At 48.6% G+C, this 12638-nt stretch overlaps 1 protein-coding gene across 4 annotated transcripts in view; it reads left to right on the top strand.

Moving 5' to 3' along the window:
- Window positions 1-12638, top strand: part of POLQ (DNA polymerase theta) — a 141860-nt gene that overhangs the window by 116639 nt on the left and 12583 nt on the right. For 3 of the 4 annotated variants that reach the window (XM_019527057.1, XM_019527056.1, XM_019527058.1), the window contains one exon: window positions 8270-9146. In XM_019527057.1, coding sequence (XP_019382602.1) covers window positions 8270-8383 — 114 coding nt within the window. In that variant the 3' untranslated portion in view covers window positions 8384-9146. Of the gene's footprint in view, window positions 1-8269; window positions 9147-12638 lie in introns of those variants that run through there. The other variant, XR_002099396.1, reaches the window with a different exon arrangement.

Genomic DNA, 12638 nt, shown 5'->3' with positions numbered 1-12638 from the left:
CCCCCCCCCCCCCGGACAACAGGCTCTACTCTGGCTGTGCCTCCCAAGGGGGAGGTTTCCATGCTCTGCTTCCCACTGGAACTACAGAAGCCACTGCTTCCCATGGGTAGCAGCTGGGGTTCAGGTGTGGGGGCTGGGGGCCTGGGTCCCTGACCTTATAGGTTGGCAGCTGGGGCCCCCTCCAGCAGGGGTGGGGAGATGGGGGGCTGTGAGTGGGGATTGAGAGACACCAGCAGGGCCTAGAAGGGCTGTGGATAGGGAATGATGGACATTGGCAGGGCTGGGGGCTATGGCTTGTGAGTGAGGAGCAATGGCAGGGCAGAGCACCGGCACATCAGGGCTGCTCAGCGCCACGAAGCAGTTGCAGGGGGGTGGACAGCTGCAACTGTCTTTGTGAATGAAGGGGGCAGGAAGAGCTCTGATTTTCCATGATAAAAACCCCAAATCAAACGCCAAAATTTATATGTATTTAGAATTTATTTTACTACTAGCAAATTGCCCGTGCAGGGGGCGGGGGTGAGTGGGGACAGAGGCCTGCATCACCCGCCCCCACTGCCTCAGGTTGGGATCCAGCTTCCCCCACTTCTTCCCCTGCCACCTCAGGTCCCAGCCCGCTCCCTCTTCTCCGCCCACAGCTTTGGGCCCAGGCTCATTCCTGGCCTCCCCCCGCCCCCCCAGTTGTTTCGGATCCAGTTACCCCCGCTGCTTTAGGTGTGGGCCTGTGCACTTCCCCCACCCCCTGCCACATAGGACATGGGAGAGGGGAGCTTGCACGTGGCAGCCAGGGCTGGCGACAGGCAGCCACACACTGCCACCAGTAATCCTTACCCCTCTTCCTTGCCCCCTTCCTTGCTGTTGGGGAGAGGCCTGCTCTGGCCCCTGACTTCAAGGAGCTGGGCCAGGGCAGGCAAGGCCAGCAGCACCCTCCCCGCCCCCCCCCCCCGGAGCCCTCAGTCCCTACTGTCATGGCGGTGCTCTGCTGCATGGTGAGGCGAGCCCAGTGTTGTGCTGCCAGCACCCCATGCTGCTGCCACCTCAGCAGGGCTGGGGGTGGGGAATGAGGCCAGCAGCATTTAAAATGGTAAATGTATCAATAAAACACCGTGTTCAACTGATATATATACATATAAAATTGCAAATTCTCTGGTTAAAACCCCTATATAATATATTATATAGTGGCGTTTCATTTTAATCATGGATTTGGGGGGTTTTAACCAGAGAATTTTCAATTTTTTTTCTTTTAAATCAGAGAATTTGTGATTTTTAAACATAGAAAACCAGGATCCTTGCTTATGAGAAGGTGAGAGAACTGGGCTTATTTAGTCTGGAGGAGAGAAGACTGGTGGGGAATTAAATAGCAGCTTTTGAGTATCTGGAGGGGGGTTTGAAAGAGGATGGAGCTAGACTGTTCCCAGTGGTGGCAGATGACAGAACAAGGAGCAACGGTCTCACGTTGCAGCGAGGGAGGTTTAGGTTAGATATTAGGAAAAACTTTCTCACTAGGAAGCTGGTGAAGCACTGGAACAGGTTACCCAGAGAAGTGGCAGAAGGTCTGCCCTTGGAGGATTTTAAGGCGGGTAGACAAAGCCTTGGCTGGGATGATCTCGTTGGGGCTGGTCCTGCTTTGAGCAGGGGGATGGACTAGAATAGATGACCACCTGAGCTCCCTCCCAACCCTCATTTTCTATTATTCTCTGATTTTTAGATGTGTTTCTATGTTCTGTTTCTTAGTTTTGATTTGCTGATAACTTCACTGTGCTATGTTGTGATTTGCTTTCTTTTCCATTGATGGTCAGGTTTTAGCATGGCATAAGACATTTATTTTTTGGCTGCTGCAGCAGTTCTCAGTCTGATCCATGGAGAAGTAACTTGGTCATGTGCATCATGCTGTGGTCTGTCAGATGTTTTTGTATAGGAACAGTGGCAACAATCTTTCCCTTCTCAGGTTTGTAATTCTTTGCAGGCTTGACTGCCTGCATAATTTAGTAATGGCGAACTGTGTGAGAGGGACAAATTTAGCTAAATGGCGATGTAAAGATGTCAAGTGCTTTAGTCTAGTGCAGGGGTGGGCAAAATGGCAGATCCAGCTGGCAACCGAACTCAGTTTCCCGGCAGCTCCTGCCTGCATCACTGTCAGTGGTTTCCATGGAGACCCCAGGAGGGGCTGGGGTTTCCATGGAGACTGGCCCAAGCAGTGCTGGCAGGGCATGCAGCTAGGCAAGGAGCTGCTCTGGGGCTGGGATTTTTCAGGGGTGATTGTGGTCTGGAGCCGGGGCAGAGCTGCAATCCACTGCCTATACGCCTTGGTGAAGCAGTGGGTTTGCCCAGTGGGGCATGTGAGCAGCAGATCACGGCTCTGGACCACGCTGTCACTGCCACAAAATCCCAGCCCTGGCCCTGGGGCAGCTCCCTGCCCAGCTGTGCACCCTGCCAGTGCTGCTTGGGCCAGTCTCCATGGAAACCCTGCCACGGCCTTGACCCTCCTGGGGCCTTCATGAAAACCGGCTGCAGCAACACGGGTAGGGGCTACTGGACAATGGAGTCTGCTGCAGGCTGAATCCACCCTATGGACTGTCCCTGGTCTAGTGCCGGTGAAAGGTCAATGTCCTTGGCTCCCAAACTCTTCTATCCTAGTTAATAGCTTCTTGGTTGGTAGAACATGAAGTTGGAGAGGGGCAGAAGGAGAAGTGATGTCTGGTATCTAGTGCCATAACTCTGGAGGGGTTTGAATGTCCAGAAAGCAAACGCCCTTTCTCTGTGGTCACCAAGCTAACAACCACCAGCCGTGGTAATTTTGATAGAGTAAGTCGGGTCTGGAATGTCTGAGAGATTCATGGGATCTTGTCTCTATACACCATTAACCCATTAATGAGCTTTGGATTTTGAGCACGCGGACCTTGGCCAGCTTAGCGCCCTGGCAAACAGTCACCACTAAGATTCCTTTACCTTTTTATTAAGACACAGAAAAAGGAAGGAACCAGATACAGAATTTGAAATATTAAGGCATTTAACATTCCTTCTGTCTTTTGCTGCTGCCATTGCTTCTTGTTCTGTTGCCATGTTCAAATTTTAGTCCAAAAATGGGCATACTGTTGCTCAGTCGTTGATGCGGGTTTCCCAAAGTGGGCAGGCCACTAGGTGTTCTATAGTCTGAAAGTTTCCTCCACATTCACACATGGTGTTTGTGTCATTTAGAGTATCCCCAGAGTTGCATGTTCTCTTTAGTTTTATTGACCCCTGCTCAGAGCCAGTTCAAGCTTCTCCATGTTGGTCATTCAAGCTCTGAGTCTGTAGAGAGCTTTGATATTTATCCTACCTCCTCCTGGGTCATCTTTAATCATGACTGCCACATTTTTATTTGTGTGGCTATTGGTGTTTTAACCAGTGGCTGTGCTGTAGGGAGAAAACTTTTCCATGATTTTATTCTACTGGGAGCTACAATGTAACCATGTAATGGGTCCCTTTTGTCTTTGTTTTCAATCTTCTGGGTGCATTCTGTTTTGCTTGCTACTTCTCTCCTGATGTCTGGTGGGGAGATTCCAATGAATAAGTGAGACTATTGACATTTGTTAGTTTATGGCATCCAGTAATGCACCTACAACTTTTGTTCAGCACTGTGTCTAGCTTCTTTGCATGTGCTGATCTTTCTCAAACCAGGCAAATCAGCTGCCAAATAACAGAGTGCAAGCGTGGTAGTTGGTAATGTTGTTGGATTGCCACCCATTTGCAGTTGACGAGCTTTTTCAGTATGTAGTTCCAGAAATTAACTGTGCCCTTTGTCTTTTCTACATGGGTTTTATACAAAAGTGTGTGGTCTAGTGTCACTCCGGAGTAGAAAGGATTTAGGCAGTGGGCAAGAGCTATTCCATTCCAGGTTAGGTTAAGTTGCCTACTGGTATCTCAGTGCATTTTTGCATGTGGTCTGGGGGTGGTGGGAGAGAGTTAATTAGAGTGGCTCTGAGAGCCGTTCTAATTAAAGCTCCCAGAGTGTCTCATGTATCAGCATTCCCCTACTTCAAAATGGCAGCAGGGACACTTTACCTAAAGCTTGTCAAATGAGCTTTAGTTAACCCCCCCCCCCTCCCCCCTCACCATTTTGAAGTACGGGGACGCTGATGCACAAGATGTGGAAGCTAGCTGGATCGTACTAATTAGCACGCTCCAGCAGACTCAACTAATCAAGTCTGCTTCAACACACTGTAATTACAGCACCCAGTCAGAGCAGCCTCCCAGCACATTGGCAGGCACCAAAGGTGGAAAAGACTAGACTGGTTTCCACATCTCTGTGCCCCCGCAAAACGCTGCCTCACCCTTCCAATGAACTCCTTTCTATAATGTCCTTTAATAAAGTGTATATAGTTGGTATTAGTTACCATTCATGTTGTATGTAGCTTTATTTTAATAAGATATTTCAGTTTAGAGCTTAATTAAGTTCTTGAATTGATAACGTGTCAGTGGCTTCCATGGACCTAATCCATTGATTAAGCCTGCAGAAGCCATTAAAAAAAAAGTTAACTCAGTGGACACTGAGTGTTGCCATCTCAGTGTATGGATAAGTGTTCACCCCAAAGAGACAGAGAATGTCTGCAGCAACTGCAGCTGGATGCAGCATGCCAGCATTTAATAGCTAGCATGAATTGCCAGTCTCAAGGTTAGTATTCAGTTTCTGTAAACTCATTTTTTGCAGCAATTCTGCCATTTTTTGCAGAGCCCAGCCAAATTCACATCTTCCACAAAAATCTCACCATCACAAATTCAGTAGGTCCCTAACAGTAAGGCACAAGTGGTCACTGGAAAATTTAACAGCCACAGCGTCAGCTGGGGATACAACGCAACCAACAAAGATGGGGAATGGATTGAAGCATGGCCAGAGGCACAAAATTTGAGCCTCATCCACCGTCTGTCTGGCTTGGTCTGGGCAGGTCATGTATCAGAATCAGGACAGTGGAGGCCCAGTAATGTAACAAGGGTCCTAGGAGACTGGGAATGGTGACCAAGATGTTAGAGCTTGTGCCTTTAAGTCCACCCATTCTCCTGACCTTGGTTTCAAACCAGTAACCACAAAAAAGATGAAGGATGGAACATGAGGGCAGAGGAAATGGTTATGGTTACACCAGTTGAAAAGGGACTTACTGCAGTCTGGCTGAATCTGCTGCAACTCTTTGCAACTTCCCTGGACCTGTTTGTGAAGCACCTACGGATGCACGACAAGGTGCGATTGGCTCTGCCAACTGCTTCATCACGTTGGCAACTCGTGTTCATCCTGGAGTCAGCAGTGACTCCAAGATCTTTTTCTGCCTCAGTGGAGTTGAGAAGGTCAACCTCTATCAGTCCTCCTCCATTATCTCTTCCCTCCCCACTCCAAGCTGGAGAAAGATAGCTTTTTCGTTCTTTACTCATATAGGAGCCCTTCTATAGTGCTGGTCACCCTTCTCTGTACATGAGATGCTGGGTCATAGATTGGGAGGGGTGGGGGAAGATTTATTGACTACTGGCTGGATCCTAGCTGTCTGGGGTATGTGGGAGGAACCCTGAATCAAGGAAGTGCTGGCAGTTTGAGGGAATCCCAGGGTTTCTCTGCTGTTTGGTTCCCTTGGAAGGGCAAGGCTCAGAGTCACAGGGGACAGCATAGGTGTCACCAGGCCATCTGAGTCTGCTAATTACATAAATATAAATACTTCCCTAATGATGATATTTCTCTGTGGAAGTGATTACCATGGTTGTCACTGGGATGATATGTGCAATGGTGAACAGGGGAAGATGCTCATCAGAAAATGTCTCTATTTAAATGTATTTGGTAGCCGTGTTGGTCTGAGACAAAAAGAAATGCAAAACTCTAAAACTCTTGGTTCAGAGATGTTACCTTTTACTAGGCCAACTAAAAAAAAAAATTGCAGTGTAGCCCACAGAGGGGAAAAGGTTTTGAAGCATCCTGGGCAGGGCACGTACTGGGAATGCTTTGTCTTCCAAGACTTTTGCAGAAACACAGATCCCGTGGGTTAAACACCCTGGCTGCTTCTGTACAGGAATAACAGGGCTGGATTCCTCCTGCTGTCTGCCTGCCAGGGTAGAGAAATACCTATTGCTACTACATGGACAAAAGTGCCAACGTTTGGAAGTGTTTGGAGCTACCTCAGGTTTAGGGTCACAGACGTTGCCAATGAGGAACAATCTGCTCCTTCACCTGGGGGCCAAGCAGGATTAATTTGCTTGGGAGGTTTCCCTCTGCCAACAAACATTTTAAACTCCCCAAGCAATGGAGCTTCACCCTCTGGCTCTTCAGAGAATGGAGAGAGCATCCACACTGACATTCAGGGTCGATGCCAAGGGTTGTCCATAGTCAGGAGAACAAATAGCCCCAGGAGCAGGCCCAGCCTGTCTACACCTTACCTGGTGGCTGCTGAACATTGTGTTAGGCTCTGCGTAACAGGGAAATTTCTGGGAATCAGTCTGCGCACTCAACTCTCCTAGTGTGCTTGGCCAGTTGAAACAGGAAGTGCAGGACAGGCAGGTAATTGTGGGGTTGCTGCTGGTTTGCAGCCTCCAGTGCTAAGGTGAGCTCTGAACCCACCATGCGGACAGCTGGGCTCGGAAGGCAATCTTGGGCCCTGATGCACACAGCTTCTGTGCAGTTTTCCAGGTATGTGCTTGAGAGGGTAGCTCAGGATAACCTGACATGGCTGTCTGCTGTATTCATCTGTGTTCCTGTTCTGCTTCCTGATTTCAGCTGCCCACTCCTGGTCACAGCCCAGCACTCACTCCAGTCCCCCACTGAGGTTCCCATTACATACACACAGGCCCCTACCATGTGTAGCCAATTCATCACATCTTAAATTGTGACCAGGCCACACATTCAATCAGTGAATGGTGTGGTAAAAGGAGGAATAAGCTACAAAGTGATTCCACAAAAAAGATATGCTAACTTTGTGGCTGGTTCCTATCACATCATTCATTGAACATGTGGCCAGGGGCATCCCTGGGGCTGGGAGCCCTGTCATCTGACCAGAGCTCTCAACTGGGGATGGGGGTGTACAATCTGCCCCTCAGCCTAGGAGCTGGCAGCTGACAGGCCTCTGGCCATGGGGGCAAACCATGGTAGCTGACAGGACTCCCAGCTGCGGGGACATATGGTGCAATAAGGCAGGACAGGATCTGATGTGCAATCCCACAGTTGGGCTTCCTGCCATGCACATGTGGTCTCCAGATGTGCAGATAAAGGCACAATGGGATCTGATATGCAATCCACAATCGCATGTGGTATGGCAGGAAGTGTGATTGTGGATTCCATATCAGATCCCATTGTGCCTTTGCTTGCACATCTGGAGAGACCCACAGACTCGGATGTTCTGCATGCCGCCTCTCTTGTCCTTTTGCTGGGCTGTCTACACTGACACCGTTTGCTGCAACCCAGAGTGTCTTTCTCTGCTGCAGACCATTTTCTGTTGCCTCAGTTCCGTGATTCCATGTTTCGGATGTTGGTGTGAGAGAGAGGGTGTAGGGCATTGGTCTGAAATGGGCAAAGGCTCAAAAGGGGGGAGCTGAGTCGGGTGTGCCGGGATGAAGATGAGGGTGTATATACCAGAGGACCTGGGAAATTCAGGAAGTGCTGTGCCTGGTTCTGCTTTTCAGAATCAAAAGCTGGCAGCCCCTGATGACTGGAGCATGCCATGTGCCAGAATGGCTCTTTCAGCATGTTGAAAGCCCATGTGATTACATCGCTCTTAGGAGACTATGGGGAAAACGCTTTTGTTTTCCCAGGGGCCAGCATTGGTTTCCCAGAGTACCTTCTTGAGCCAACACTAAGGAGGAGCTCCGCTCCTCACCTCTGAACTTTCTTTGCTTTGTGGGCCTTTGTATCTTGCCTCTGCTGTATTATTTTCAGAATGGGCTCTGAGAAGTACCGAGGCTTCTGCAGCTGTGTGAGGAGACCCTGTGGGATTAGAAAGCATTTAATTGAGTGAGATCTGTGCAGTGCTGATGCTGAGGCAGCTCATTAAATGATTTGCTTCAGTTTCTCTCTTTGGCCTGCTTTGGAGAATGTCTGGAAGAGCTGGTTTCTGACTGCAGCAGGGAGACAAGTCTCCCAGGGAAATTGTCTCCTTTGAAAACCTCTCCTTTTGTCCCTCTGGGTTCATAAGACCCCCTTCAAGTAGAAAATCAGTCCAAATACATGCTCCAAATCAAAATAGGGACTGTGGAAGGGGTGTCTGGGGTACATAGGTCTGAGCCCCTTGATAAAGCACTGATGCTCCCAACCGTTTCCTTGTAGGTAGCTCAGATTGTCAAGCATGAGATGGAGAACGCCATGAAGCTTTCAGTGAAACTGAACGTTAAAGTGAGGATTGGGCCCAGCTGGGGAGACCTTCAGGACCTGGAGCTGTAGGTGTGAAATGAACCCCCAGCTTGCAACAGCACTGCAACCCCACAGGCATGGCAGGCTGAATGCAGCTTGACCCTGGGCAAGGACTGAATTTGAAGCATGCTTACTGCTGGATCCAGCTGTTGGAGAAACTGGAGTTGGGGAGCCCTCTTATGAATTCACACAGGCAAAACTTTGAGAGAAGGCACTCAGTGCAGCGGGGAACATTTCAAGGTGTATAAATATTAATTGCTGTAAGTGTAAAATTGAATGGAATTCATGTTAAAATATGTTCACTGATATAATTTATAGAAAACAATGAATTTGCTGCATCCAAATCCAGATGAACTTTTTTTAACAAAACAAAGCACGAGCATCATTCAGGGAGAGGCTGTGTGGAATTGTGCACAGGGCAAAAGAACAGCATGTTTGTATTTAGGATCAGACTTACTGCTTAGCCACTGTGCTGGGCCCTGCTGGGGGCTTTTTACAATGCAAATTGGAGCTATTAAAGTGTGCAACAGTTTTACAAATGTCTGTGTAATAGGCTGAGTGGTTTTTCCCATGTGATGCGTGTCAGCTGGAAGAGAGACCTCTCCTTACTAGAGGTGACACTGGCCTGTGAAGGGTTTAATATCTGATACAAGGGTCTGGGTCAGCAGTTCTTTGTTCCCTGCTGTCTCGATCAGGATCATCTTAAAATTGACCCTTAGGATCATATTGTTTGGGTTCTAACTGCAAAACCTCTTTAAAAATAAAGGCCTGGACTAGGACGACCAATTAAAAACCCCCCAAACCCTTACCCTACCTCCCTGGTTAAAATCTAGAGCTGAAAGACCAGAACAAACAGCTTCTTCAGTGTCTCCGTTTTGTGGTCCGATGTACTACTGATGTTTCATGTAACCAGTGGGGGCTTCATGCTCTTAATTATTCTTCTTTCAGATACTGGCTTTTCTTGTGCTTCAGTGTGGTTGATGCTGGTCGGTCTGGGCTGAAAGTTGTTCTGTTTTCCTCCCTTTCACTGTGGTTGTGCTCTTGTCTCAGTGCCTCTTACTTGACCATCATACAAAGGTAGAACATTGTGTTTTTTTGAGGAACACAGGAAGTGCAGCCTGGCACAGGCCTGAACGTCCATCCAAGCTGCGTCCTGTCTCCAACAGCCACCATTGCTAGATGCTTCAGGAAGAGACCAGAAAAACTCCATAGCAGGCAGACTTGGCTTCATCACATTCAGGTCACGTTCTCACCCCTTATACATAGAGACATGGTGTAAGACCAAAGGTTTAACTCACTTTTGAGATCATTAGCATTAAATTGGCATATTGATTTTTCAGGTGAAAGGTCGAGTGCTGAATTTTCCACCTTTTCATTGACGGTCCCCTTGTGTATCACATGACAGGCAAAACAGAGGCTCCTGATCTGCTCTATCTGCTCTGTTAACTTTTAATCACCTCTCCCCTCATTCGTCTCCTTTCCCAGGTGACATATCCCCAGCCTTTTCACTTTTCTCCTGACAATGTTTCGAAGCGCCTTATTGTTTTCTACCCTTGTTCTTGAAATCCCTTCCTGTCCTTTGTCAGAAGGGCCTGCCTGATGCTCTCTTCGTAGCCTGTGCTGAGATGGAGTGCGCTGCAGTTTGGTGCCTTTTGAGAGAGGCCCGGCAGCATGCAACAGCTTGTTAGTCAAAATGATGCTTTCCCCGTGGCCATTGCCTTGCTGATGGGGTCACATGAACTGAACCTTCATGAATGCGATGCGTTAAAAACAGTGTGAATGCAGTCTGTGTGCTGTAGGGTCAGGTCACTGGGCATTTGTCTTCTATGCCTTTTTGGTATGCTGGGAGCAACATACGGCGTGGATTCAAAACTCTAAGTAACAATCACCTTTGTTCCACGTCCCAGCTTAGACCTGACCAGTCATGAAAGACAGGCCACCTTCACACTTCTCCTCCTTTGCTCAGGTCCTCACCTCACCATCTGAGCTGCGTCATGGTTCCCTCTGTGTTATTTTATGCTGTGCCTGTCACTGTGGTATCTGACCCCACTTGTACACTTCTCTATGTCCGTCTGCCAGTGGACTGTTGTTAATTTTCTCTGCTCTGAGCTTTTGAAACTCCTTAGTATTAAGAGATCAGAGCTTTGGGGGTGTGCACGAGAGACACTGAACACCGTCTGCATTTGCTACTGAGTCATCACAGCCTAACGAGGTCCTTGTGCCCGAGTCTCCTGCAGGGACACACCTGTGCTGGTGTCAGGCCTCTGCAGGGTTACTGTAATTAGTTACTCGCTCTCTGATATATTTTTGTATTTTTCTCCTGAGTTCTGTTTTTAGAAATGGTGAGAGGCTGGATCTCCGACTTGTTCTCGGCAAGGCCTGCTTGCGGGGAATGCTAATGAATAAAATGATTGACACAGAGCTAAACTTATTGTGATAAACAAACTCAGCGGATTCATTATCATTAAGCAATAATTTAGAGCAAATGAGAAGAAGGTGGCCGCTGGTCTGCGAGCGAGGGGGCTGCTGCATTTGAGTCATCAGATTTGAATCGGCACTGGTTGTGAGCCATCACCTGGCTGATGCTATTTTTGCTCCTTAACTTGGATTAGGTTTTCTTTAACCATTAACAAGACCAAGCAGGGAATCAGGCAGCCCTGGGAGGCAGGGGAGGTGGGCATCACTTTGGCTGCTTGCTGGAGCAGGTTTTAGGTGAAGAGAAGAATCCTCCAGAGACGAGAAAAGGAACTTGATGAAGAGAGGAGCAGTGTACAGTGCTGGTCTGCCTCTCTGGACAGGGAATCTCTTAATCTCCTGCCCTTGACAGTCTGTTTCAGGAGGTGGGCTTGAATCTGTAGGTGTTTGTTCTTCACTGTAAACTAGCGTCTACTGTAAATTAGCTGGTAGGTCTCCCAGGGGAGAGCTGCCTGGGGGTGGGAGCAGGGGAGAGTGATTCTGTTCCCCACTGCTATGGTGGGGCCAAGCAGCTGTTTAGCTGGGAGTTGGTTTTGCTGCTTTTGGTTCCTTGTACCTGGCAGCCAGTGACTGGGTTCCCACTGCACAGGCTGATGAGACGCCTCCCTCCATACCTGCCCGCAGGAGGCCTCCGCACCACTCTGGAGTTTTGTCCTCTTTTCTCCTGTTTTTCCTCTCTCATCTGACAGCGTTGCATACCACAGCTCCAGCTGGGGGGTTCCCTCATCCCTGGCCTTACAGAAGCAAACAGTGGGTGAATGAGAAGAGAAAGAAAGGGGGTCTCGGGGTTGTGCCTTGTTGCAGCAGCACCTTTGCTCACTGTGGTCCAGCAGTCACAGAGTTGCCCTAGCAGCCAGTTCTTGTTTGGGGAGAAGATGAGCAGCTAACAGTGGCCAAAGAACAGGTAAGGGACTGTTTCGAAAAGCTGGATGTGCACTAGTTCATGGGGCTAAACAGGATGCCCCTGAGGGTGCTGAGGGAGTTGACCAGTGCGATTTGCAGAGCTGTTGGCCATTATCTTTGAAAACTCATGGTAATTGGGGGGGTCCCGGATGATTGGAAAAGGGCAAATATAGTGGCGATCTTTAAGAAATGGAAGAAGGAGGATCCAGGGAACTACAGACCAATCAACCTCACCTCAGTCCCTGGAAAAATCATGGAGCAGATCCTCAAGGAATCCATTTCTAAGCCTGGTGCAGTAGTCTGGGAGCTGAACTTCCCTGTGAAGACTAAGGTGAAAAAGGCATTGAGCTCTTCAGCCTTTTCTGCATCCTCTGTCACTAGGTTGCCTCCCCCATTCAGTAAGGGACCCACAATTTCCCTAATCCTCCTCTTGCTACCAACGTACTTGTAGAAACCCTTCTTGTTACCCTTCATGTTCCTTGCTAGCTGAACTCCAGTTGTACTTTGGCCTTCCTAATTTCATCCCTGCATGTCCAAGCAATGCTCTTATACTCCTGCCTAGGTGTTTGTCCAAGTTTCCACTAATTATACACTTCCTTTTTGTGATTTAATTTACTGAAGAGTTCCCTGCTAAGCCAAGCTGGTCTTCTGCCATACTTGCTGGTCTTCCTGCACATTGGGATGGTTTGTTCCTGCACTCTCAGTGAGGCTTCTTTGAAGTACAGCCAGCTCTCCTGGACTCCTCTCCCCCTCAGACTGGCTTCCCTGGGGATCCTGCCCATGAATTCCTTGAGTGAGTCAAAGTCTGCTTTTCTGAAGTCCAGGGTCCTTAATCTCCTTCCTTTCCTCAGGATCCTGAACTCAGTGGTGGCTGCTGCCCAAGTTGCCATCCACTACTATATCCTCC

This window comes from Gavialis gangeticus, unplaced genomic scaffold, assembly GCF_001723915.1.
Source record: "Gavialis gangeticus isolate Ggan-Ray unplaced genomic scaffold, GavGan_comp1, whole genome shotgun sequence".
Taxonomy (NCBI): Eukaryota; Metazoa; Chordata; order Crocodylia; family Gavialidae; genus Gavialis; species Gavialis gangeticus.
Note: the sequence above shows the minus strand (reverse complement) of the source record. Positions and strands in the feature narration are given on the sequence as shown.